Here is a 24,533-nt window from a genome sequence, read left to right as displayed (position 1 = left end):
TATTCTATGGGGAAGCTCATCTGTAGTGTACATGGGCACTGGAATCAGAAGCTGATGCAATAAATGGGACCCATCTGGTACACAAAATGGTTTAAGATCATTTTACTTTTGCATCCAATGCTTTTTTGATGCTGATTCTTCTTTGGATCCTTGCTTCACCTCGTTCAATCTGAGCCATTATTTTTTCAATGTCCTGCAATTCATTGCAACGTTCCCAGAACACAGCTGAAAACAAACAAATCATTATTTACTAAGTAATACATTTATGGAGTCTAGTATAAAGTTTACTTCCTTTTAAACAGTTCCCCACTCAGGTGTTCTACTCCCTGTAATGAAGTTGAGCAAAACCTTACTTAGAACAAAAAGTACCTAGGCTTCTCCGTTGGACTCTAATCCTGCATTGCTTGTCTCCACTAAATGTCTCTCTGTTTGCTCTCTCTTCCAATAGGGTACATCCCAGCAACAGCAGCTCCACGATAGCATCTATGCATGACTGCTGACATTTAAGCCAGACTGGTGTTGTTTCTTATCTTCCTGGTATATGACCCCATGATACAAATAAAGATGCAAGTATTTCTTAGATATCGGTCAGTGATTTTCCATGCACAAACAAAATAAAAAAATTCTACTATAATATCAATCCTCGGAATAAACAAACATGATTTTCATAAATACCACATAATCGTCTTAAAAAAAAAATCTGTTGTAAAAATGACAGACCTGAGTATTCAATGACCTCTTCAGGCATTTTTCCTTCAACTTCTCGTGCAATGTTATCAATATCATCACGGCCATATTTCTCATTAGCCTTAATAAATTGGTTGAAGTCTCTCTTGTTCCAGTTTGTAAAGCCCTAACAGCCAAAAAAATGATATTGATAGTAATAATAGGAAAATAAAACAAATCTTTTACATCTCTTACAGTATAATTTGGTTTCAGGTTTATGTCTACCAGTGCATTAAATCTCATTGCTGTTAATTATATGTTCTTATTTTCAAATTAGTTATTATTATTAGTTTAAGGCAGTGCTTCTCAATTATTTTTTGTCATGCCCCCCCTAGGAAGAAGAAAACATTTCGGGCCCCCCCCGCGCGACTGTAAATAGTATCTTTTGTCAATTCTCTGCCGCCACCGCCATCCAACCCTCTGCTGCTGCCACCACCCTCAACCCTCTGCTGCTGCCACCACCATCAACCTCAACCCCCTGCCACCATCAGACATATCATCGGGCTGCCTGTGCACTCACCACACCACCAGACTCAGTCAGCCTCAGCAAGGCAGGGGTCCGTTAACTTGCAGCGGGGGGGGGGGGGGTGCGGTGCGGTCTGGTCCAAGCCCGTGCAGTGACTCCCACACATGCCAGCGTCTGCTGCTCTGTCCACTCCACGGTCTACTCTCCTCCACGATGCTCCTCAAATCCGCCCGCTCAAACACATCATTGGTTGCGCGGCAGGTGGGCTGGGCTTAGCAGAGGTAGCAGGAAGGCTCGGCTTAGGAGGAGCCTGAGGATCGTACGTTCTCGCCGAATTCCTGAGCCAACACAGGCTGGGAGACCATGCCGGAGGCGGCGATGCTCTCATCCTCACCACCGGGCCCCCCGGGCTGCACGGGCTGGAAATGGGGGATAATTGCCAGGTCACACGAGCCCCCCTTTACGGAGCCTCGCGGCCCCCCAGGGGGGCGCGCCCCACTATTTGAGAAGCACTGGTTTAAGGAGAGCTATGCACAGGCTTTACACAGGGCCTTGCCTTCTCAATAGTCAATAATAAGCCTTTTTTTTTTTAAATCAGATAATTTGTTTTATTATATATGCAAACAACATTAAGACAATACAGACAAATTATACAAACAAAATCACATTAAACAAAACACAACCCAAGAAAAAAAAGGGGACCTTAGCCACCCCACGCCCTATTCTCCAACCCTATCCCTGCTCTTGGAGTATATATGGAAAAAAAAAAGATAATAGAAAAAGAATAAAAAAGCCTTAACCTTTCATATAAGCAGAGCTGCTGGCATTTGACAGTTGAATAACTGGAGGCAGGGCTTAAAACAGCTTCACAGCCAAGGAAGCTTACATTGTGGTCTCTGTTTGATCTGCAGTTGCCATGGTGCTGCACATGTGATTAGTTATGACACCAGCGATTTCATCATTTGAGAGTTTGGTTGAGAGCACAAGCAAATGTGCCAATTATCCATGGCATTTCTTGAAATCTAATGCCGCGTACACACGACCGTTTTTCGGGATGTAAAAAATGAAGTTTTTTTTTATGTCATTAAAAACGATCGTGTGTGGGCTCCAGGCCATTTTTTCACGATCTAAAAAATGGGCATTAAAAATTTTAAGGTTGTAAAAAATGGTTGTGTGTGGGCTTTAAGGACGTGAATAAAACGCGCATGCTCAGAAGCAAGTTATGAGACAGGAGCACTCTTCTGGTAAAACTACCGTTCGCAATGGAGTAAGCACATTCATCACGCAGTAACAGACTGAAAAGCGCAAATTGTCTTTTACTAACACGATATCAGCAAAAGCAGCCCCAAGGGTGGCTCAATCCGAATGGAACTTCCCCTTTATAGTGCCGTCATACGTGTTGTATGTCATCGCGCTTTGCTAGAGCATTTTTTTTCACGATCGTGTGTAGGCAAGGCGTCGTTTTTTCTAGACCCTTAAAAACGTCATTTTTTAGAACCCGAAAAACGGTTGTGTGTACGCGGTATCACTGTTTTGGGAAACAATTAAATTGATGGGTTCAGTTCTGTTTTTAAGTGGAACTAAAGGCCGAAACAAGAAATTGCATACATGCAATGTCTCTTCTGCAATAAAATCAATGTACCTGCCTGCTTGCAATTCTCTGCAAAATGTACATGGAGTTGTGCATGTGTAGCTTCTGTTTACATTGCCAGCACGCTGCCAGTGACTTCATCCAGAACCGGCCAACCAAGATGGTCAAAGACCAGCACCAGGAAGAAGCAAGAGATGATGGTCTCATGGGCAGCTGACCATTTAAGAATAGGTGAGAAGTCATCACCTGTATACAACCTGGGAATTAGAATACTCCCCAGGTATTAGCCATCACAATTTTTTTTTTTACCTTACCAGTATCATTAGGTTATACACCTTTGTGTACACACTAGATTCACTTTAAGGTCATAGGGTAATATTTTCATGGTAAAGCCAGAAATGTGCTGAGCAAGGCATATTTGTCATCCAAAGGTGATACTCACTGGTCTCTTCTCATCTTTAACTAAGCAGAATCAGCCTAGTTGCTGCAATAAGCAATCAAGCATTTAGCCCTCACCTCTCTTTCTTTTTAAGATTTTTAATGTGCTGAGTGTGTGCAAAAGACATCCAAACAGAATTTAGTGGTAACATTGCTGGATAAATGACATTGATGTAAAGGTCCTTCACAAAGCACTTCTGCACCTGTGACTGAAATTGAGTAAAGCAATGCACAGACGTTGAGCATTATCTTACTGAAAAATGCAATTTCCACTTCATGACCGCATAGGAACATTATACAAGAATTTGCTAGTTAGTATGTCCAATCTGCCCAAAGTCTACCATTCTCTGCAATAACTCAGTGTCAGCAGTAACTAGTAAACAGCAGGGGCGCACAGTTAAAGCCTGAGTTTACCTACAAAAAAAAAAAAGGACAAAATACACACAAGGGACATTACTTCAGTGTTATGTGTCCCTTGCTTCCGTCATCTAGTTTAGTAGACTATTCCATCCTCAGATGCCCACCCCCACCCCCCAACTAGATCTGAGCAGCCGTCACAGGCTCTCTTCAAGAGTGCCTAAATATACCTGCTGTAACGGAACGTCCCACACTCCGCTTGAGTGTTTCCGTCATATACAGTAGGTGTTTGTGATATTGTGCTTTTAGCACGACAGCGTCGCGCTGATACTCGGCGACAGGGTGCCGAGATCTCGCCGACATCTCACACTCACTGGAATAGTGACAGCACATCCCAGCAAGCGCGTCATAGAAGCGACGGGAGATCCGACTTGGATTCCCGCCAATTCTACACGTGTGCGGCGTTTGTTATGAATCCTGAGGGGGAAGTCCCCGCCGGATTTTAAATAAAAATCCGGCATGGGTCCCCCCCTCAGGAGCATACCGGGCCCTTAGGTCTGTTATGGGTTGTAAGGAGAGCCCCCCCTACGCCGAAAAAAACGGCGTAGGGGGTCCCCCTACAATCCATACCAGACCCGTATCCAAAGCACGCTACCCGGCCAGCCAGGAAGGGAGTGGGGACGAGCGAGCGCCCCCCCCCCCTCCTGAGCCGTACCAGGCTGCATGCCCTCAACATGGGGGGGTTGGGTGCTCTGGGGCAGGGGGGCGCACTGCGGCCCCCCCCACCTCAGAGCACCCTGTCCCCATGTTGATGAGGACTGGGCCCCTTCCTGACAACCCTGGCCGTTGGTTGTCGGGGTATGCGGGCGGGAGGCTTATCGTAATCTGGGAGCCCCCTTTAATAAGGGGGCCCCCAGATACCGGCCCCCCACCCTAAGTGAATGAGTATGGGGTACATCGTACCCCTACCCATTCACCTGCAAGAAAAGTGTTAAAAACACAAATAAACCACACAGTGTATTAAAATATTTTATTTTTCTGCTCCGGAGGCCGCCCCCTGTCTTCTTTATTAGCTCTTTTACCAGGGGGGGCTTCTTCTTTGACGTCTTCGGGTGGGTGGGGGCCGCCGTCTGGTTCTCTTCCACCGCCGGGGGGGGGGTGGCTTTTAAAAAAGCCCCCACCCCCCCCGGCGGGTTTCCTCCGGCGTCTTCGGCGGGGCTCTTCTTCTTCCGCTATCCCGACGGGTCTTCTCAACTCTCCGGGGTTCTCCTTCTGTCTTCGCCGCTCTCCGTTGTTGACTCGGCGCACCCCGGTTCTTCGTCTCGCTGTCCGGTGTCTTCTTCCGTGATGTACGTCTTCTCCTTCCGTGCTGTGATGAGTTCTTCTTCCGTGCTGTGACGTCATGTTCTTCACTTCTCTCCTTCTCCCGATGTTGCCACGCCGGTCCTCCTCGCTGAAATGACGGATGCGCGCCTTGCATCGGACCTATATAGGCCTCACAGTCCCATCATGCTCTGTACCTACCCATGTGATACCTACCACGTGGGTAGGTATCACATGGGTAGGTACAGAGCATGATGGGACTGTGAGGCCTATATAGGTCCGATGCAAGGCGCGCATCCGTCATTTCAGCGAGGAGGACCGGCGTGGCAACATCGGGAGAAGGAGAGAAGTGAAGAACATGACGTCACAGCACGGAAGAAGAACTCATCACAGCACGGAAGGAGAAGACGTACATCACGGAAGAAGACACCGGACAGCGAGACGAAGAACCGGGGTGCGCCGAGTCAACAACGGAGAGCGGCGAAGACAGAAGGAGAACCCCGGAGAGTTGAGAAGACCCGTCGGGATAGCGGAAGAAGAAGAGCCCCGCCGAAGACGCCGGAGGAAACCCGCCGGGGGGGTGGGGGCTTTTTTAAAAGCCACCCCCCCCCGGCGGTGGAAGAGAACCAGACGGCGGCCCCCACCCACCCGAAGACGTCAAAGAAGAAGCCCCCCCTGGTAAAAGAGCTAATAAAGAAGACAGGGGGCGGCCTCCGGAGCAGAAAAATAAAATATTTTAATACACTGTGTGGTTTATTTGTGTTTTTACCACTTTTCTTGCAGGTGAATGGGTAGGGGTACGATGTACCCCATACTCATTCACTTAGGGTGGGGGGCCGGTATCTGGGGGCCCCCTTATTAAAGGGGGCTCCCAGATTCCGATAAGCCTCCCGCCCGCATACCCCGACAACCAACGGCCAGGGTTGTCGGGAAGGGGCCCTGTCCTCATCAACATGGGGACAGGGTGCTCTGAGGTGGGGGGGGCCGCAGTGCGCCCCCCTGCCCCAGAGCACCCAACCCCCCCATGTTGAGGGCATGCAGCCTGGTACGGCTCAGGAGGGGGGGGGGGGGCGCTCGCTCGTCCCCACTCCCTTCCTGGCTGGCCGGGTAGCGTGCTTTGGATACGGGTCTGGTATGGATTGTAGGGGGACCCCCTACGCCGTTTTTTTCGGCGTAGGGGGGGCTCTCCTTACAACCCATAACAGACCTAAGGGCCCGGTATGCTCCTGAGGGGGGACCCATGCCGGATTTTTATTTAAAATCCGGCGGGGACTTCCCCTTCAGGATTCATAACAAACGCCGCACACGTGTAGAATTGGCGGGAATCCAAGTCGGATCTCCCGTCGCTTCTATGACGGCTCTGTATCCATCGCGGCAAGCCAGCTCGGCGCTGGCTCCCGCGATGGGGCTCGTAGGTGCTCAATCTCGCTGAGAAAGAGAGCGAGATTGACACAAAATCGGGTTCACCTACTGTACTGCTTCCTATCAGTCTGGATAAAGATATCGGATATTCCAGCTGCTCTACAATGAGACGAGACTTGTTTGTGTGCTAAACATGGAGGGGTAGATTCAGAGAGAAGATATGACGGCGTATCTCCAGATACGCCGTCGTATCTCTGAGTGTGCGGGGTCGTGTCTATGCGCCTGATTCATAGAATCAGTTACGCATAGATTTCCCTAAGATCCGACCGGCGTAAGTGTCTTACACCGTCGTATCTCAGGCTGCATTTTTAAGTAGGCCGCTAGGTGGCGCTTCCGTACATTTACGCGAGGAATATGCAAATGAGCTAGATACGCCGATTCAGAAAAGTACGTCTGGCCGGCGCATTTTTTTTACGTCGTTTACGTTAGGCTTTTTTCGGCGTATAGTTACCCCTGCTATATTATACGTTCGTAAAAAACGTCAAATATGCGGGGTCACAGTTAATATACATAAAACAAGCCCACATCATCCACATTTGAATTAGGCGGGCTTACGCAGACACAGATACGTACAGGGCGCAATTTGTTTCTGAATACAGAACTTGCGCCCTAAATTACGGCGGCGTAACGTATCTGAGATACGTTACGCCGGGCGGATAGATACACCATTGTATCTGAATCCAGCCCGGAGTGTTTATTCGAACCAATAATGCAACCTTATATACAGTTTAAAGAGGAGGTAACCAGAACATAAATTAACATGAGCTAATTAACTAACCATTTACCCAGACTAGGTGACTCATAGATATGACCTTTCAGAGTAGACGTCACGTCTCCTGCTATACAATACACATTATCATAAGTGTAAACACAGGACATCTTCACACAATAGCAGGGTCAATTAGCACAGAGAACAGACAGATGGCTGGAGGTGATGGCATTAGCATCTAACAGTATGTGTCCCAACAGTATGAATGAGTCACTCTTACAATTAACCCGTTGAGTTCAGAATCAACAAACAGTAAATAGTTCTTTACAGATATCCTGGAATATATTGTGGATAATAATTACATAATATTCCCATCTCAGGTAGTCCAAGATAACATTCCTCAGTCATCCTATGCCCCTAGTGGACATAGGATGATTTTAGACATAAGAGGGTCCGGTGATGTCCCTGATGAGTCTGTCACACCTGCCATTTCTGTCCAGCTCTTCCATTAATGTAAGCCATACTACAACTTAAATTAATAAAACGTTATTTATGTATGGAGGGGGGTGGACCTTTCAATCATCCATATATTGAACATGGCCCAGCTGCACATTACTTCCATATTTAATTTAGGTATTTTTGTGTGTCAGACCACTAACTGGGATTGGAAAGAAATCCCTGGACTGCCTCGCTCTGTTAAACTACTTCTTTATTTGATAAAATAAAATCAAAACATGATAAAAAACAGTGCAGTCAAAAATAGAAAGTGAACACTAGGACAAAAAAATGGCTAACATGTTTCACAGTGTGAGATGCTTACTCATACCTGGGTGAACAATGACAAAAGTTGTGTTTAAAAAGGAGGTGGATGTGATCTTCCACCAATCACACCAAAGGTGAGCACAGTTCAATTGCACACATATAATTAAACCTTGATGTTTCACACATGGAGTGGACCTGTATATGGAACACATAAAGATACAGGGGTAAAAAATCTAGAGACCTACAGCAAATGAAGAATAAAAAAAAGAAGGAAAAACGAGTATAAAGGAGTTGCATTCAAAAAATCTCTAACAATGTTCTTGATTGTGACAATATGTTCCAAAAATGGTCCACATCCATATGTGAAAAATACCATATCAATTTAAAGCAAAGTGAAAGTGAATAAATATAACAAATATTAATCAATCAATAATATGATGTGTATTGTACATATGCTGGTATATATACATGTGTATCTGGATGTATATGGACATACTATATGTCACAACACCCAAGCACGCCGTGAATACGCAAAAAGTGTAACTGCATGTGCACATCTCCAAACGTCAATGTGTGGATTACTGTTTCATGGTGAACTCATATAATGATACAAATAAGTATTCTACATTAGACTCCCAAACAAAATTGGCGTCCTTTTTTCCCCATAAATAGAGCTTTATTTTGGTGGTATTTGATCACCTCTGCGGTTTTTATTTTTTGCGCTATAAACAAATCTAGATCGACAATTTTGAAAACAATTCAATATTTTTTCCTTTTTGCTATAATAAATATCCCCAAAAAAGATATCAATTTTTTTTCTCCCTCAGTTTAGGCCGATACGTATTTTTCTACCTGTTTTGGTAAAAAAAATCGCAATAAATAAATTTATCGATTGGTTTGCGCAAAATTTATAGTGTTTACAAAATAGGGGCTAGTTTTATTGCATTTTTATTAATATTTTTTTCTTTACTACTAATGGCAGCGATTTTTTTGTGACTGCGACATTATGGCGGACACATCGGACACTTTTGACACAGCGAAAAGTGCTATAAAAATGCACTGATTACTGTGAAAATGACAATAGCAGTAAAGGGGTTAACCACTAGGTGGCGCTAAGGGGTGATTCTTACTGTAGGGGGGCGTGGCTGTAGGCGTGATGTCACTGATCGTCGTTCCCTATATCAGGGAACAGACAATCAGTGTCACTGCCACACAGAAGAATGGCTAAGGTGTGTTTACACACACCTCTCCCCGTTCTTCAGCTCCTGTGACCGATCGCGGGACACCGGCGGCGATCAGGTCCCGCGGGCGCGGTCACTGAGCTTCGGACCAGGTCACGAGCGCGCCGGCGCGCTCGCGACCCATGGCTGGGCTCTCAAAGGGGACATATATATACGTCCCTGTGCCCAGCCGTGACATTCTGCCGACGTATATCGTCGTGCGGCGGTCCTTAAGTGGTTAATGACCAATTTAAAAAATTTAATTTTTCACGTCATGAAAAACGGTCGTGTGTACATGGCATTAGATTTATTTAAACTATGACAAACATTATTTCAAGATGATTTACAGGTTGAAGCCTGCTTTAACATTGCCTTTTAAAGTGGACTTGAAATCAAAAAGTTAAGACCTTCTATATTATAGGGAACATCTAGAAATGTTAACTGTACCTAAGCAGTGCCCTGAAAAATAGCAGTGCACTTCCTGTATCTTGAGTTTTGTAGCTGTATATTTGCAGTGTAAGATCATCTAAAGCACTACTGCCTGTAACTGTTAAGCCCCTTTCACACTAATTTCGCTGCGCTACCCCCTGCTAGCGGCCGAGAAAGGGTTACAACCGCCCGCAATGAGCCTCTCCTTCACCGCTCCAAAGATGTGGCTAGCAGGACTTTTTTTCCCGTCCTGCTAGCGCACCACTCCAGTGTGAAAGCCCTCTGGCTTTCACACTGGAGAAACAGCAGCAGCTGTTAATGGTCGGTTTGCAGGCGCTATTTTTAGCGCAATAGTGCCTGAAAACCGCTCCAGTGTGAAAGGGGTGTCTCGTGAGATTTGGTGATGTCACTATTGAGCTTGCACCTTGTTCTCCTAGCAGAAGGTATGGCTGAATCTAAAAGCCAACAGAGCAAGTATCTTAATCCTTTCGTGTCATTCCTTCTGTGGCTCTTAAAATTTCTCCTGCCAGTCATCAAGAGGCAGCTCAGAAATGAGGAAGTAAAGCGCTGTTCCTCTACCAAAAAATACACCTTCAGCCCTGGTTCACACTGGGTACGATTTAGAACGATTTGAGATGCGATTTGACATGTCAAATCGCATCTCAAATCGGCGGCAATTGTCGGCAATGGCACTGTCCTAATCAGTGCGACGCCGCATCTGCGATTTCAAAAAGTAGTTCCTGTACTACTTTTTGCGATTTCGGGCCGCGATTTACATTAAATTGCGTCCGAAATCGCGGCAAAATCGCGCAAAAAGCCACAGAAAAAACTGTTGACTATTTTTTTGCACTTTGCCTTTTCTGGGATCAGCTTTCACAGTTTAGGACTTAAATTTAAATTTGGCTGGTGAAGCTTCAAGCACAGAAACAGATGCAGTTAAACAGCACCTGCTTTATGATGTACCCTTCCAAAGTACCCTCCTTTGTGTGGCCATTTTTCAGAGAATACAATAATGATAACACAAAAGCTTTTCTTTGAATCATGGTTAGTGTTTGGCTGAAGCCATTTATTATCAATCAACTGTGTTTACTCTTTTAAAGCGGTGTTCCAGCCGCAAAAAATATATATATTTTTTTTTACGTTTTAAAAGTATTTCTGTCTTTGCAGATGACACCAAGCTATGCAGTGGAATAATGTTCTTATAGTATTTCTACAATTTACAAGCCGACCTCAAAGCACTGTCTAATTGGGCGACTATGTGGCAAATGAGGTTTAATGTTGATAAATGTAAAGTTATGCACTTGGGGACTAAGAATATGCATGCATCATACATACTAGGGGGAGTACAACTGGGGCAATCCATAGTGTAGAAGGATCTGGGGGTTTTGGTAGATCATAAGGTCAAAAATGGCATACAATGCCAAGCTGCGGTTTCCAAAGCGAGCAAAGTCCTTTCTTGTAGGTAGAGAGGTATGGACTCCAGAGAGAGAGATATAATTGTGCCCCTCTACAAATCATTAGTAAGACCTCATCTGCACTATACAGTTCAGTTTTGGGCTCCAGTTCTCAAAAAGGATATCGGGGAACTGGAAAAAGTGCAGAGAATGGCAACCAAACTGATAAGAGGCATGGAGGAGCTCAGCTATGAGGAAAGATTAGAGGAACTGAATTTATTCACTCAAGAGAAAAGGAGATTAAGGAGGGATATGATCAACATGTACAAATACATTAGGGATCCATATAGTGAACTTGGTGTTGAGCTATTCACTTTACGGTCAACACAGAGGTCAAGGGGGCACGTTTTACATCTAGAGAAAAAGAGATTTCATTTCCAAATACGGAAAGGTTTCTTCTAGGTAAGAGCTGTGAAAATGTGGAATAGACTCCCTCCAGAGGTGGTTCTGGCCAGCTCAGTAGATTGCTTTAAGAAAGGTCTGGATACTTTCTTAAATGTACATCAGGGATCCTCAAACTATGGCCCTCCAGCTGTCGCAGAACTACACATCCCATGAGCCATTGTAAAACTCTGACATTCACAGACATGACTAGGCATGATGGGAATTGTAGTTCCTGAACAACTGGAGGGCCGTAGTTTGAAGACCCCTGATGTACATAATATAACTGGGTACTAACATGTATAGATAAAGTTGATCCAGGGTAAATCCGATTGCCTCTTGGGGGATCAGGAATTTTTTCCCCTGCTGTAGCAAATTTGATTATGCTCTGCTGTTTTTTTTTTTTTTTTTTTGCCTTCCTTTGAATTAACTGTGGGTATAGAATTGGGTATATGGGATTGTATGATATTTTTTATTTATTTTATTTATTTTTATGGTTAAATCAGATGGACTTGTGTCTTTTTTCAACCTGACTAACTATATAACTACAGGTGAAACTTGAAAAATTTGAATATCGTGCAAAAGTTGATTTATTTCACTAATGCGACTTAAAAGGTGAAACTAATATATGAGGTAGACTCATTACATGCAAAGCAAGATAGTTCAAGCCGTGGTTTGTCATAATCATGATGATTATGGCTTACAGCTCATGAAAACCCCAAATCCACAATCTCAGAAAATTAGAATATTGTGAAAAGGTTATATATTCTAGGCTCAAAAGGTTCCACTATAATCAGCTAATTAAGCCATAACACCTGCAAAGGGTTCCTGAGCCTTTAAATGGTCTCTCAGTCTGGTTCAGTGGGAATCACAATCATGGGAAAGACTGCTGACCTGACAGTTGTGCAGGAAACCATCATTGATACCCTCCATAAGGAGGGAAAGCCTCAAAAGGTAATTAAAAGAAAGTTGGATGTTCCCAAAGTGCTGTATCAAAGCACATTAATAGAAAGTTATGTAGAAGGGAAAAGTGTGGAAGAAAAAGGTGCACAAGCAGCAGGGATGACCGCAGCCTGGAGAGGATTGTCAGGAAAAGGCCATTCAAAAGTGTTGGGGACTTTCGCAAAGGAGTGGACTAAGGCTGGAGTCAGTGCATCAAGAGCCACCACACACAGAATCTATGGGTCATTGCCAAGAAAAAGATGAGAGACATGAGACCGAACAATGCAGAAGAGCTGAAGGTGGCTATTGAAGCATCCTGGTCTTCCATAACACCTTAGCAGTGCCACAGGCTGATAGCTTCCATGCCACGCCTCATTGAGGCAGTAATTCCTGCAAAAGGGGCCCAAACCCAGTACTGAGTACATATGCATGCTTATACTTTTCAGAGGTCCGATATTGTTCTATGTACAATCCTTGTTTTATTGATTGCATGTAATATTCACATTTTCTAAAATTATGGATTTGGGGTTTTCGTGAGCTGTAAGCCATAATCATCACAATTATGACAAATCACGGCTTGAACTATCTTGTTTTGCATGTAATGAGTCTATCTCATATATTAGTTTCACCTTTTAAGTTGCATTAGTGAAATAAATCAACTTTTGCACAATATTCAAATTTTTCGAGTTTCACCTGTATATGTCAGCAGCTACAAACACTGCAGTCTGTGACTTTTAATAAAGACACTTACCTGTCCAGGGAGCCCACAATGTTGGCCCCCCCAGGCCGATCCGTCCATCAGATCGGGTGCCGAGGCCGCCATTCCTACTAAGAGAAACCGCAGTGGAGTCTTGCGGCTTCACTGCCGGGTTCCGACTGCGAATGCGCGAGTCGCGCAGTGCTTTGTGAACGGCCAGCTTGTCTTCTGGGACACACACAGGTCTTAGAAGACAATGGAGGGGGACTCGTCGCAGAAGAGGGCGTAATGTCCTGGGCCATGGCCCAGCTGGATCGAAAGTACACTCAGTACTTCCAAAAAAAGTGCTAAAGAAGACTTTTTTTTTTTTTTTTATCAAAAAACGAGGGGTGGAGAGGTGGGCTTTTGTTTAAGACCGCCTCTCAAAAGTGGGTGGAACTCCGCTTTAAATCATAATCACAACAGAAACTACCGAAATGACCCTGATCAAAAGTTTACATACCCCGGTTCGTAATAGCGTGTATTGCCCCCTTTAATATCAATGACATCTTGATGTCTTTTGTGGTATTTGTGGATGAGGCTCTTTATCTTCTCAGATGGTAAAGCTGCCCATTACTCTTGGCAAAAAGCCTCCAAGTCCTGTAAATTCTTGGGCTGTCCTGCATGAACTGCACGTTTTGAGATCTCCCCAAAGTGGCTCAATTAAATTGAGGTCAGGAGACTGAGATGGCAACTCCAGAACCTTCACTAATTTCTGCGGTAGCCAATGACAGGTCGACTTGGCCTTGTGTTTTGGATCATTGTCATGTTGGAATGTCCAAGTACGTCCCATGCGCAGCTTCCTGGTTGATGAATGCAAATGTTCCTCCAGTATTTTTTGATAACATACTGCATTCATCTTGCCATCAATTTTAAACAATTTTCCTGTGCCTTTGTGGCTCACACATCCTTTAAAACATCAGCGATCCACCTCCGTGTTTCACAGTAGGAATGGTGTACCTTTCATCATATGCCTTGTTGATGCCTCTTCAAATGTAGCGTTTATGGTTGTGGCTAAAAAGCTAAATTTTGGTCTCATCACTCTAAATGACTTGGAGGTGCCAGAAGGTTTGAGGCCTGTCTCTGTGCTGTTTGGCGTGTTGTAAGCAGGATACTTTGAGTCATTTGCGTAGTAATGGCTTTTTGTTCTGGCGCCTCAACTATGCAGCCCATCTTTCTTTAAGGGGCCTCCTTATTGTGCATCTTAAAAAAAACAGCCACACCACATGTTTTCAGAGAGTCCTGTATTTCAGGATTTCATGTATTTACAGAAACAAACAGGCAAACAGGCATCAAAACATATAAGAACTCCGCGGCTCATAGCGTACTACTTGTATCAGCCAGCCTAACATGTTTCATCCTATGTGGATATCATCAGAGGCGTGGCCGAAGATACAAGCACGCCCAAATGCCACTGACATTTGCATCATTTTATTTATATGCCCATGATGATGTCTTTCTGGTAAGCAGACTGATTGCACGTTGGTGTGGTGTGTTTCCTTGTCTGCACACTCAAGCCTTGGTGGAGGTCCTTTATTTTCAACTTCATTGATGATCATACTTATTTGGACTTATATATTCACATTATTATTATTATAATAACTGTTTTATTCACTGGAGCGCTGCACTATTGGACTCATATATCTATCTATCTATCTATCTATCTATCTATCTATCTATCTATCTATCTATCTATCTATCTATATATATATATATATATATATATATATATATATATATATTACACAAATGACAAAGCAGCAAACAAAACATTTATATTTCTTTAATTTATAATGAAATCAAAATGTGTACTCCTTAGAAGAAATATTGCAGAAGCTCCTACTAATATAACAAACATTTTCCATAATGTACATGTGTTTTTCTTTTCTCTTAAGTGCTCTGTTATTTGGGGGATCTTTTTATCTGAAGTCTGATGTTAAATTATAAAGAATGTGCATCTTTAATAAGATGCAATTTCGAAAAATGATTGCCTTCAATCTGCAAAGACAATTTCAAGTTTCAAGTTCTGAGTTACAAATGAATAGAAAGTAGCTAAAGTCTCAGAAATAGCCTAACAATTTTGCTTTAGATTTGTATTTTATAAGCTTTATATAAAAAAAAAAAGAAAAAACTAACTCAGATCATCAACCTAGCTGTACCAAGAGGCATACTAAAGCCCCGTACACACACGGCCAGGAATCCCGTCTGTTTGAAAACCGTCAGTTTTCCCAACGGGATTCCTGCCAAGCTTGCCTTGAAAAGCCATGTATACACATGGCCACACAAAAGACCCTCTGTTCTTTTGAAAGGCAAGAACGCAGTGACATCAAAGATTACGACGAGCCGGATAAATGACGTTCTATGCTACCTCGCATGCGTCAAATTGTTATCGCGCATGCACGGTTTATTTCCCCTTCAGGTAAGCATACAGACGACTGGTTTTCTCAGCAGGAAACACTCTGCTGGGAATCCGGACGGGAAAATAGAGAGCAGGTTCTCTATTTTTTTACAGCAGTTTTCCTGTCGGGAAAACTGCTAGGGAGCATGCACACAGTCAGGATTCCCGGCCAAAAGCTCTCCTGCCAGTTTTTCTGACGGGAAAACCGGTTGTGTGTACGAGGCCTAAGAGGAGTGACAGAGACTTTAACCATTAAAAGGCTATTGCCCCGTACACATGATCGGTTTTCCTGTTGGAAAAAGTCAGATAAGAGCTTTTGGTCGGGAATCTCGACCATGTGTATGCTCCAGACTTTTTCCAATGGAAAATCTGCCGGAAAATACTAGAAAGCAGGTTATCTTTTTTCCCGTCAGAAAAAATCCGATCGGAATTTGACGTGCAAAATTCCGACGCATGCTTGGAAACAAATTGACGTATGCTCAGAGGCATAGAACTTACTTTTCTCGGCTCGTCGTAGTCTTTTATGTCAGCGCATTCTTAGCAGTCAAAAGTTAACCAAACTTTTGTGTGACTGTTTGTATGCAAGGCAGGCTTGAGCGGAATTCCTTCGGAAAAACCATCCAACTTTTTTCCGAGTGGAAAACCGATCTTGTGTACGGGGCATGAGTTCTCCTAGCCACATACATTCCTAGATTACTATTGTTGTAATATATTGATAGCCTTCACACTTCTTGTATCCAGACCAGATTTGTTTTATATATATATATATATATATATATATATATATATATATATATATATATATATATATGACTTTTTATTATTTTTATATTATACAAGAACAGATACAGTGCTTCATAATACATAGAAGTACACCTTACTAGAAAAGACAGTGCTTACATAGACCTGTGGATTGATCCATGGTAGCATAGCATTACACATAAGCTGCGTTTAAAGTTTTAAATACGCTTCAGAATTTGTCTTACAGAAGTATAGCTCCAGTGATCAACACATGTGAATATGAACAATCCAACAATCATTTTCTGCAATCAATACTTCTCGTCAATAAACAATCCTCAGATCATTTACAGTGTAGTAGATCATCGCTAGGGATGGCCTTAACAAGTTAAAGTTTAGAGCAGTGTTTCTCAACCTTTTTCTAGTCAGGGCACCCTTGAAAAACATTTTCAGTCTTAAAACACTCCAGTCTAAAAGTTGAATTAAATTACTGCATGCTAGGGAATGCGTCCAAAATCGCAAGTGACACGCAGACATGCTGCTCTTTAGCAGACATTCAGGGGTATGTTTTTGGTGCTGTGAAATAAAAAAAATTGTTTATGGCCTTTATCGCTTTGTTTCTGCGGGTAGGGCAGCCCACTGGAATTAATGGGCTGCCCTACATACAGTCGCACAAATCTGAACCAAGGGCTTGCTCACACATGAGGTTTGGGAGGTGGTAAAACCATATGCTTGAGTCGTGTTTTTACCACCCTTAAAAGCTGCCCCTTTAGCTGCAGCAGTCAGGGTTGTACACATACTGTAGCTGTGACAGGAATTATATCTCCAGGTGAACGGGGCTGCGCTGCAACCACATCACTACCATATGCATTGCATTCAGTTGCAGCACAGTGGGGAGTTAAAAAGGCGACGAGAAATAAATATATCATCTCTTCATTGACTGTCAAATGCCTATGAAAAGTGATCCAAGCATAAATAAGGTCCTTGCCATTATTATGAACGAGCCCTAAAAATACAGTTCTGATTGTACAGGATTTGGAGTCAGTATTAAAATAACATACAGGTACATCTCTTAAAATTAGAATATCATCAAAAAGTAAATTTATTTCAGTAACTCAATTCAAAAAGTCATATATAGATGCGTTACACACAGAGTGATATATTTCAAGCATTTCTTTTAATTTTGATGATTATGGCTTACAGCTAGTGAAAACCCAAAATTCAGTATCTCAGATATTTAGAATATTACATAAGACCAATAAAAAAAAGGATTTTTAATGCAGAAGTGTTGGCTTACTGAAAAATGTGTCCATGTACAGTATAGTATACACTCAATATTTGGTCGGCGCTCCTTTTGCATGAATTACTGCATCAATGCGGCGTGGCATGGAGGCGATAAGCCTGTGGCACTGCTGAGGTGTTATGGAAGCCCAGGTTGCTTTGATAGCAGCCTTCAGCTCATCTGCATTGTTGGGTCTGGTGTCTCTCATCTTCCTCTAAGCAATACCCCACAGATTCGCTATGGAGTTTAGGTCAAACGAGTTTGCTGATCAATCATAGTGATACCATGATCATGAAACCAGGTATTGGTACTTTTGGCAGTGTGGGCAGGTGCCAAGTCCTGCTAGAAAATGAAATCAGCATCTCCACAAAGCTGATCAGCACAGGGAAGCATGAAGTGCTCTAAAATATCCTGGGAGAGGGTTGCCCTGACTTTGGACTTAATAAAACATCAGTGGACCAACACCAGCAGATGACATGGCTCCCCAAATCATCACTAACTGTGGAAAAATCCCACTGGACCTCATGCAATTTGGATTCTGTGCCTCTCCACTCTTCCTCTCCTCTTTATCCTCTCCTCCTCCTGGCTGATGTCAGCAGGGGATTCTCAGCCCCGCCTACTGTAGCTTTCAGACCTGGAGAGGAGAGAGGCGGCCTGTCATGTGAGCACTGAACGATGCTTTGAAACAAGTTATATGGCGGCTTATTTTTTTACAAAAAAACATACACTGGGGCACATCAGTTACTATAACAGAGAGGATTGTAGCATGCACGCTCAGTGGCTTAACAACCACTTTAAGGCACACAGTCTTTTCTATTTCCTTCAGCGCAGTTCAGGTTTTGACTTTTGTTCCAAGATGCTTCATCAAGGAAGAGATCAATAATTGTGACCCATCAAGCAGCTTTTAGCTTTTTTCTTTAGTACTGATGACAGGGCTATACACTGGCCTCTAATTACTGCCTCATTTGCTTCCCATAGGGTGTTGTGGGTTACATCAGGGGTATCCTTTTCTGTGAAGTACTCTATTCTAGAATGTATGTGTATGAGTAAAAACGCATTAAGTTGCTAGTGGTAGATTTTGAGTGAATTAGGCCCCGTACACACGACTGGATCTGTCCGCTGGGATTTATCCGTGGATCAGTTACAGCAGATAGATCCGGTCGTGTGTAGGGCCTAGCGGACATTTTCAAGCGGACATTTGTCGAGCCGACGGTTTTCCAGCGGATAAAAATTTCTTAGCATGCTAAGAAATCTATCCACTGGAAACCTGTCCTTCGGACTTATCCGGTCGTCTGTACAGACTCACCGGATAAGTCCGTCCGATCCCCATCCCTCGCATGCGTCGAAATGATTCGACGCATGCGTGGAAGTATTTTCCTTCCAGGGTCGCGCACGTCGCCGTGTCATCGTCGCGGCGACGGCGAGGCCACGTCACCGCGGATGTTTTCTGTGGGGATTTTGATCTGATGGTGTGTACAGCCATCAGATCAAAATCCGCCAGCGGACATATCCGATGGAAACGGTCCGGCGGACCATTTTCATCGGATATCCGCCCGTGTGTACAGGGCCTTGGAATGTAGGGACACAGTAAGAAGTATAAGGCCCTGTACACACGATCAGTCTAAACCAATGAGAACGGACTGAAGTTCAGTTTCATCGATTGACCGATGAAGCTGACTAATGGTCTGATGTGCCTACACGCCATCAGTTAAAAAAACGATCAAGTCCAACGCGGTGACGTAAAACACAACGACGCGCTGAAAAAAACAAAGTTTAATGCTTCCAAGCATGCGTCGACTTGATTCTGAGCATGCGCGGGTTTTGAACCAATGCTTTTGCATACTAACCGTCGGTTTTGACTTATCGGTTACCAGTCCATCAGTTCAATTTTAAAGCAAGCTCTAAATTTCTGGAAGCAAGTTCTAAATTTCTGGACCGAAGGATAACTGACTGATGGGGCCCACACACGGTCGGTTCGGACCAATGAAAATGAACTTCAGTCCGTTCTCATCGGTTTAGACTGATCGTGTGTACAGGGCCTAAGAGCATGGTCCGGCCAGGATATAGGTTAGATGAGTTTTTACTCACACATAAGGTGGAGGCATTAATGAAGAAATAGTCAATGTGAGAATGGGTATGGTGAGGTGGGCATAACCTGTATACTGCCTATTCAACAGATGCACTGTATGCCACACATCAAAGCGTGCATGCCTTCTGGAGAGTTGGTGAAACAATTATTAACTGTCTGGTTTTATAGGACATATTTTTACAAATTCCAACAGTATATCTGACAAAGATATGGAGGAGTATGACATATCATCTCCAATAATCAGAAATGTTCTAAAGAGTTGATTATACACCATGGTGAGGAAGGTGTGCTGGTTGATATTTGGAGAATAAAGATTACAAAGTGTGATATCAGCCATATTCCACTGTCTCCAGAATAGGGAACCTATACTTGTTTTTTTAACAGTCAAAAAAAAAGCTAAGCAACCAATAAATATGATAAGGAAGTTGGCCATTTTCAGAGAATGTGATAAACCTATGTCTGTAGGAAACCAATGAGTTTCCTGACCACTTTTACAAGGTGATAATGATTGCATAGGCTAGAAAACCTCTTGCTTCTATTCCCTCCAATAAGCCAGCTTTATGCCTTGTGTTCTATCCCTCTAAGCTTGCAAATGAGAGAAGTGCTCTGTAGAGCCTGCCCTGAAGGATTGTACCTGCATGATAGTATCAGCCTTACATCCTAAAGACGATATCTAAATATTGCCCCCCCTCCGCCTCCCTCCTGCATACAATCACCGGATACCTAACTGTGGACTTCTAAATAAAGCTAAAGAGGCATATGAAATTTACAACCTTTTAATGAAAACACAGGTACATTACAAGCTCAAAGACCTCTTTATGGGGTATTTTACATCTAGTTGCCTGATTGCTAACAAAGTAGATGTGTCTCTGTAGTAACAACAAGAATGAGAGCTAACATTACTGGGGTGTTATTCTCACCCAATTCGTTTTGCACTCCTGTGACCCGTTTTCAGCGAACAACGGTCTGAAGTCCGCTCTCCGCCGACTTCACTGCAATCAGTCCAGGCAGCGCATCAACCCGACTTCCAAAGACTGTATCCACCAGCTGCCTTGGCTAATGACAGTCTCAGCGAGCCACTGAAACGACCGCTCCCCATCCCTCCACAGCTCAGCGCTTTAATGAGGGCGGAGCAGCAGAGAGGAGAGCTGCTGACTGACAGTCAGCAGTTCTCCTTTCAGAGATCTGTGAGAACCGAGCCATCGGCAGTATTCGGTGGCTCGGTTCTCAGTGCAGAGACGCTGGGATATAGCTGCAGCATCGATCTGATGCTGCATCCACCTAGGTAAGTATAAATATGCCAAAAGAAAAAACATACTTCTCTTTTAAGTCTCAACTTAAGCCCTGTACACACGATCGGATATCTGATGGAATCGAATCCGATGGATTTTTTCATCAGATATCTGATGAAGCTGACTTTCATCAGTCTTACCTACACACCATCAGTCAAAAATCCGACCGTGTCCAAACACAGTGACGTAAAACACTACAAAGTGCTGAGAAAAATTAAGTTCAATGCCTCCGAGCATGCGTCGACTTGATTCTGAGCATGCATGGATTTTTGACCGATGGACTTTCACACAGACGATCGTTTTTTTAACCATAGGAAAATTTTAACAGGGCTTAAGTCTTGCACTAAAAATAACTTTTTAGAGAATTATATTTTTCACAGTATAACCAAAGTTTTAAAAATGCCTTTTGCTTTTAGAATGAAGGTCCTCACAGAGCATGATCTACTTAGGCCTCGTACACACCAGCGGACATGTCCGATGAAAACGGTCCGCGGACCGTTTTCATCGGACATGTCCGCTCGGAGATTTCGGTCTGATGGCTGTACACACCATCAAACCGAAATCCGCGCGGACAGAGAATGCGGTGACGTAGACGACACCGACGCTCTCTCTCGCGCGAGTTCAATGCTTCCACACATGCGTCAAATTAATTTGACGCATGAGCGGGATTTCGGTCCGCTGGTTAGAGGTACTAACCAGCGGACATGTCCGCCGGACAGCTTTCCAGCGGACATGTTTCTTAGCATGCTAAGAAACATTTGTCCGCTGGAAATCTGTCCGCTAGCCCGTACACACGATCGGATCTGTCCGCTGAAACTGGTCGGCGGACCAGTTTCAGCGGACATGTCCGGTCGTGTGTACGAGGCCTTATTGTTATTATGAGGTTATTGGGAACTGCAGCTGTCCCTATAGAGACTGCAAATTGACTCCAGACTGCTTGTTTTGGATTCTAATATTAAAGCTTTGTGTCTTGAATGCATTGCTTAAGGATATCTATGAAATGTATTTTTCTGCCCTGATTCGTCAGACAAAAGGTTTGCCAATTTAGGAGTATTCCTAGGAGGCATTAAAGAGCACTGGTTGTTGCTCACAAAGATTTGAGAATTTGTTCTCCACATCCATCAATCCTTCTATGTTTTCATCAGGCAGTCTATGCCTAATTGTATTTACAGTACAGTGGAACCTCAGATTACAAGCATAATCCGTTCCAGGAGAATGATCGTAATCCAAAGTACTCGCATATCAAAGCGAGTTTCCCCATTGAAGTCAATGGAAACGAAATCAATTTGTTCCGCATTGACTTCAATGGCACGCAATACCACATGTGGCCAGAGGTGGGGGGCGCCGGAGAGCCTTTGAAACAGACAGAAAGGCCCGAGGAGAGCTCGGATGACCTTGGCAAGCCTCGGAAAGGCTCGGGAATGGAGTATTTCACACCGCTTTCACCTGAATCCTGCTAATTTTGCGAGACAACACTCGGAAAATGAGTTAGTTGTTTTTTTAAATACAGTGCTCGTATTGCGTAAACGGTCATTAACCGCATTACTCGCAATTCAAGGTTCCACTGTATCTCACAAAAGTGAGTACAGCCTCACATTTTTGAAAGTATTTTATTTTATCTTTTCATGTGACAACACTGAAGAAATTACACTTTGCTACAATGTAAAGTAGTGAGTGTACAACTTGTGTAAATTTGCCGTCCCCTCATAATAACTCAACACACAGCCAAATATTGTCTAAACCACTGGCAACCAAGGGGGTACACCCCTAAGTGAAAATGTCCAAATTGGACCCAATTAGCCATTTTTCCTCCCCGGTGACATGTGACTCGTCAGTGTTACAAAGTCTCAGGTGTGAATGGGGAGCAGGTGTGTTAAATTTGGAGTTATCGCCCTCACTCTCTCATACTGGTCACTGGAAGTTAAACATGGCACCTCATGGCAAAGAACTTTCTGAGGATCTGAAAAAAAGAATTGTTGCTCTACATAAAGATGACATAGACCCTTAAACTAAGCTGCAGAACGGTGGTCAAGACCATACAGCAGTTTAACAGAACATGTTCCATTTAGAACAGACCCTGCCATGATCAACCAAAGAAGTTGAGTGTGCGCACGTGCTCAGCGTCATATCCAGATGTTGTCTTTGGGAAATAGATGTATGAGTGCAGCCAGCATTACTGCAGATGTTAAATGGATAGGGGGTCAGCCTGTCAGTGCTCAGACCATACGCTGCACACTGCATCAAGGAAGCCTCCTCTAAAGATGATGCACAAGAAAGCCTGCATACAGTTTGCTGAAGACAAGCAGACTAAGGACATGGGTAACTGGAACCTTGTCCTGTGGTCTGATGAGACAAAGATAAACTTATTTTGTTCAGATGGTGTCAAGCGTGTGTGGTGGCAACCAGGTAGGGAGTACAAGCATGGTGGTGGGACTGTCATGGTTGGGGCTGCATGAGTGCTGCAGGCACTGGAGAGCTACAGTTCATTAACCTCCCTAGTGGTATTCCGGGGGTTACATTTCAGTACCAATACCCGGAGCCACACTTGGGAATGCATCGCAGTATCCAGGTAGTTAGTTACTTATCTTGTCCCTAGGATCCTGCAATGTACTCCCGTTTTGTTCTCCACCGGATCCTCCGCCTGATGTATTAATGTTCTGGGCTCCATTTCCCTGTGAGCGTCTTGACGCATGGGGACGGAGCCCGGTGGAAAATTAAAAAAAGGACAAAAAACATAACAAACATAATACATTGTAATCTGTAGATTACATTACTAAATCAAATCATTTCACCTCAGTTTTGTCCCTAGTGCTTTGTCCGGTGCCCTGCCTGCACTTCTATATTATAGCATTGTACCGCATTGACATTCAAAAAACAGACATAATCATACCGCCAGGGAGGTTAAGGGAACCATCAATGCCAACATGTACCGTGACATGAATGAAGCAGAGCATGATCCCTTCCCTTCGGAGACTGGGCCGCAGGGCAGAATTCTAACATGATAATGACCCCAAACACATTTCCAAGATGACCAATGCCTTGCTAAAGAAGCTGAGGGTAAAGACTGGCCAAGGATGTCTCCAGACCTAAACCATATCAAGCGTCTGCGGAGCATCCTCAAATGGAAGGTGGAGGAGCACAAGGTCTCTAATATCCACCAGCTCTGTGATATCGTCATGGAGGAGTGGAAGAGGACTCCAGTGGCAACCTGTGAAGCTCTGGTGAACTCCATGCCCAAGAGGGTTAAGACAGTGCTGGAAAATAATGGTGGCCACACAAATTTTAGACACTATGGGTCAAATTTGGACATTTTCACTTAGGGGTGTACTCACTTTTGTTGCCAGCGGTTTAGACATTAATGGCTGTGTGTTGAGTTATTTTGAGGGGACAGCAAATTTACACTGTTATACAAGCTGTATACTCACTACTTTGCTACAATGTAAAGTGCCATTTCTTCAGTGCTGTCACATGAAAAGATAGTGAACTGTTTACAAAAATTTGAGGGTGTACTCACTTTTGTGGGACACTGTACATATTAACTACTTCTCACCCGGCCACTGCAAACGTACGGCCGGGTGGTTGCTCTCTCCTTCTGAGTGGATGTTCAGGAACGTCCCTCAGAAGGAGGGGATCGCACGCGTGAGCTTGCGCAGCGGCGCGATCCCGATGCGCTTGTGTCACCAGGACACAGCGCATCTCAGATCAGCAGGAGGGCTCTGTGATTGTCCCTCCTGATCCAATCACAGCTGTCATGTGATGTAAACAGGAGAGGAGAGTG

General features: G+C 43.9%; 1 protein-coding gene across 3 annotated transcripts in view; it reads right to left on the bottom strand.

Annotated features, from left to right (window-relative positions):
* Positions 1-24,533, bottom strand: part of LOC120913738 (probable global transcription activator SNF2L1) — a 241,285-nt gene that overhangs the window by 38,059 nt on the left and 178,693 nt on the right. For 2 of the 3 annotated variants that reach the window (XM_040323920.1, XM_040323921.1), the window contains exons 20-21: positions 721-853; positions 107-225 (exon numbers count right to left, since the gene is read on the bottom strand). The exons of the other annotated variant lie outside the window; for it this stretch is intronic. In XM_040323920.1, coding sequence (XP_040179854.1) covers positions 107-225; positions 721-853 — 252 coding nt within the window. The remainder of the gene's footprint in view (positions 1-106; positions 226-720; positions 854-24,533) is intronic. 3 annotated transcript variants of the gene reach the window in all.

Source organism: Rana temporaria, chromosome 9, assembly GCF_905171775.1.
Source record: "Rana temporaria chromosome 9, aRanTem1.1, whole genome shotgun sequence".
In the NCBI taxonomy this organism is placed as follows: Eukaryota; Metazoa; Chordata; class Amphibia; order Anura; family Ranidae; genus Rana; species Rana temporaria.
This window is presented reverse-complemented; position numbering and strand designations above follow the sequence as displayed.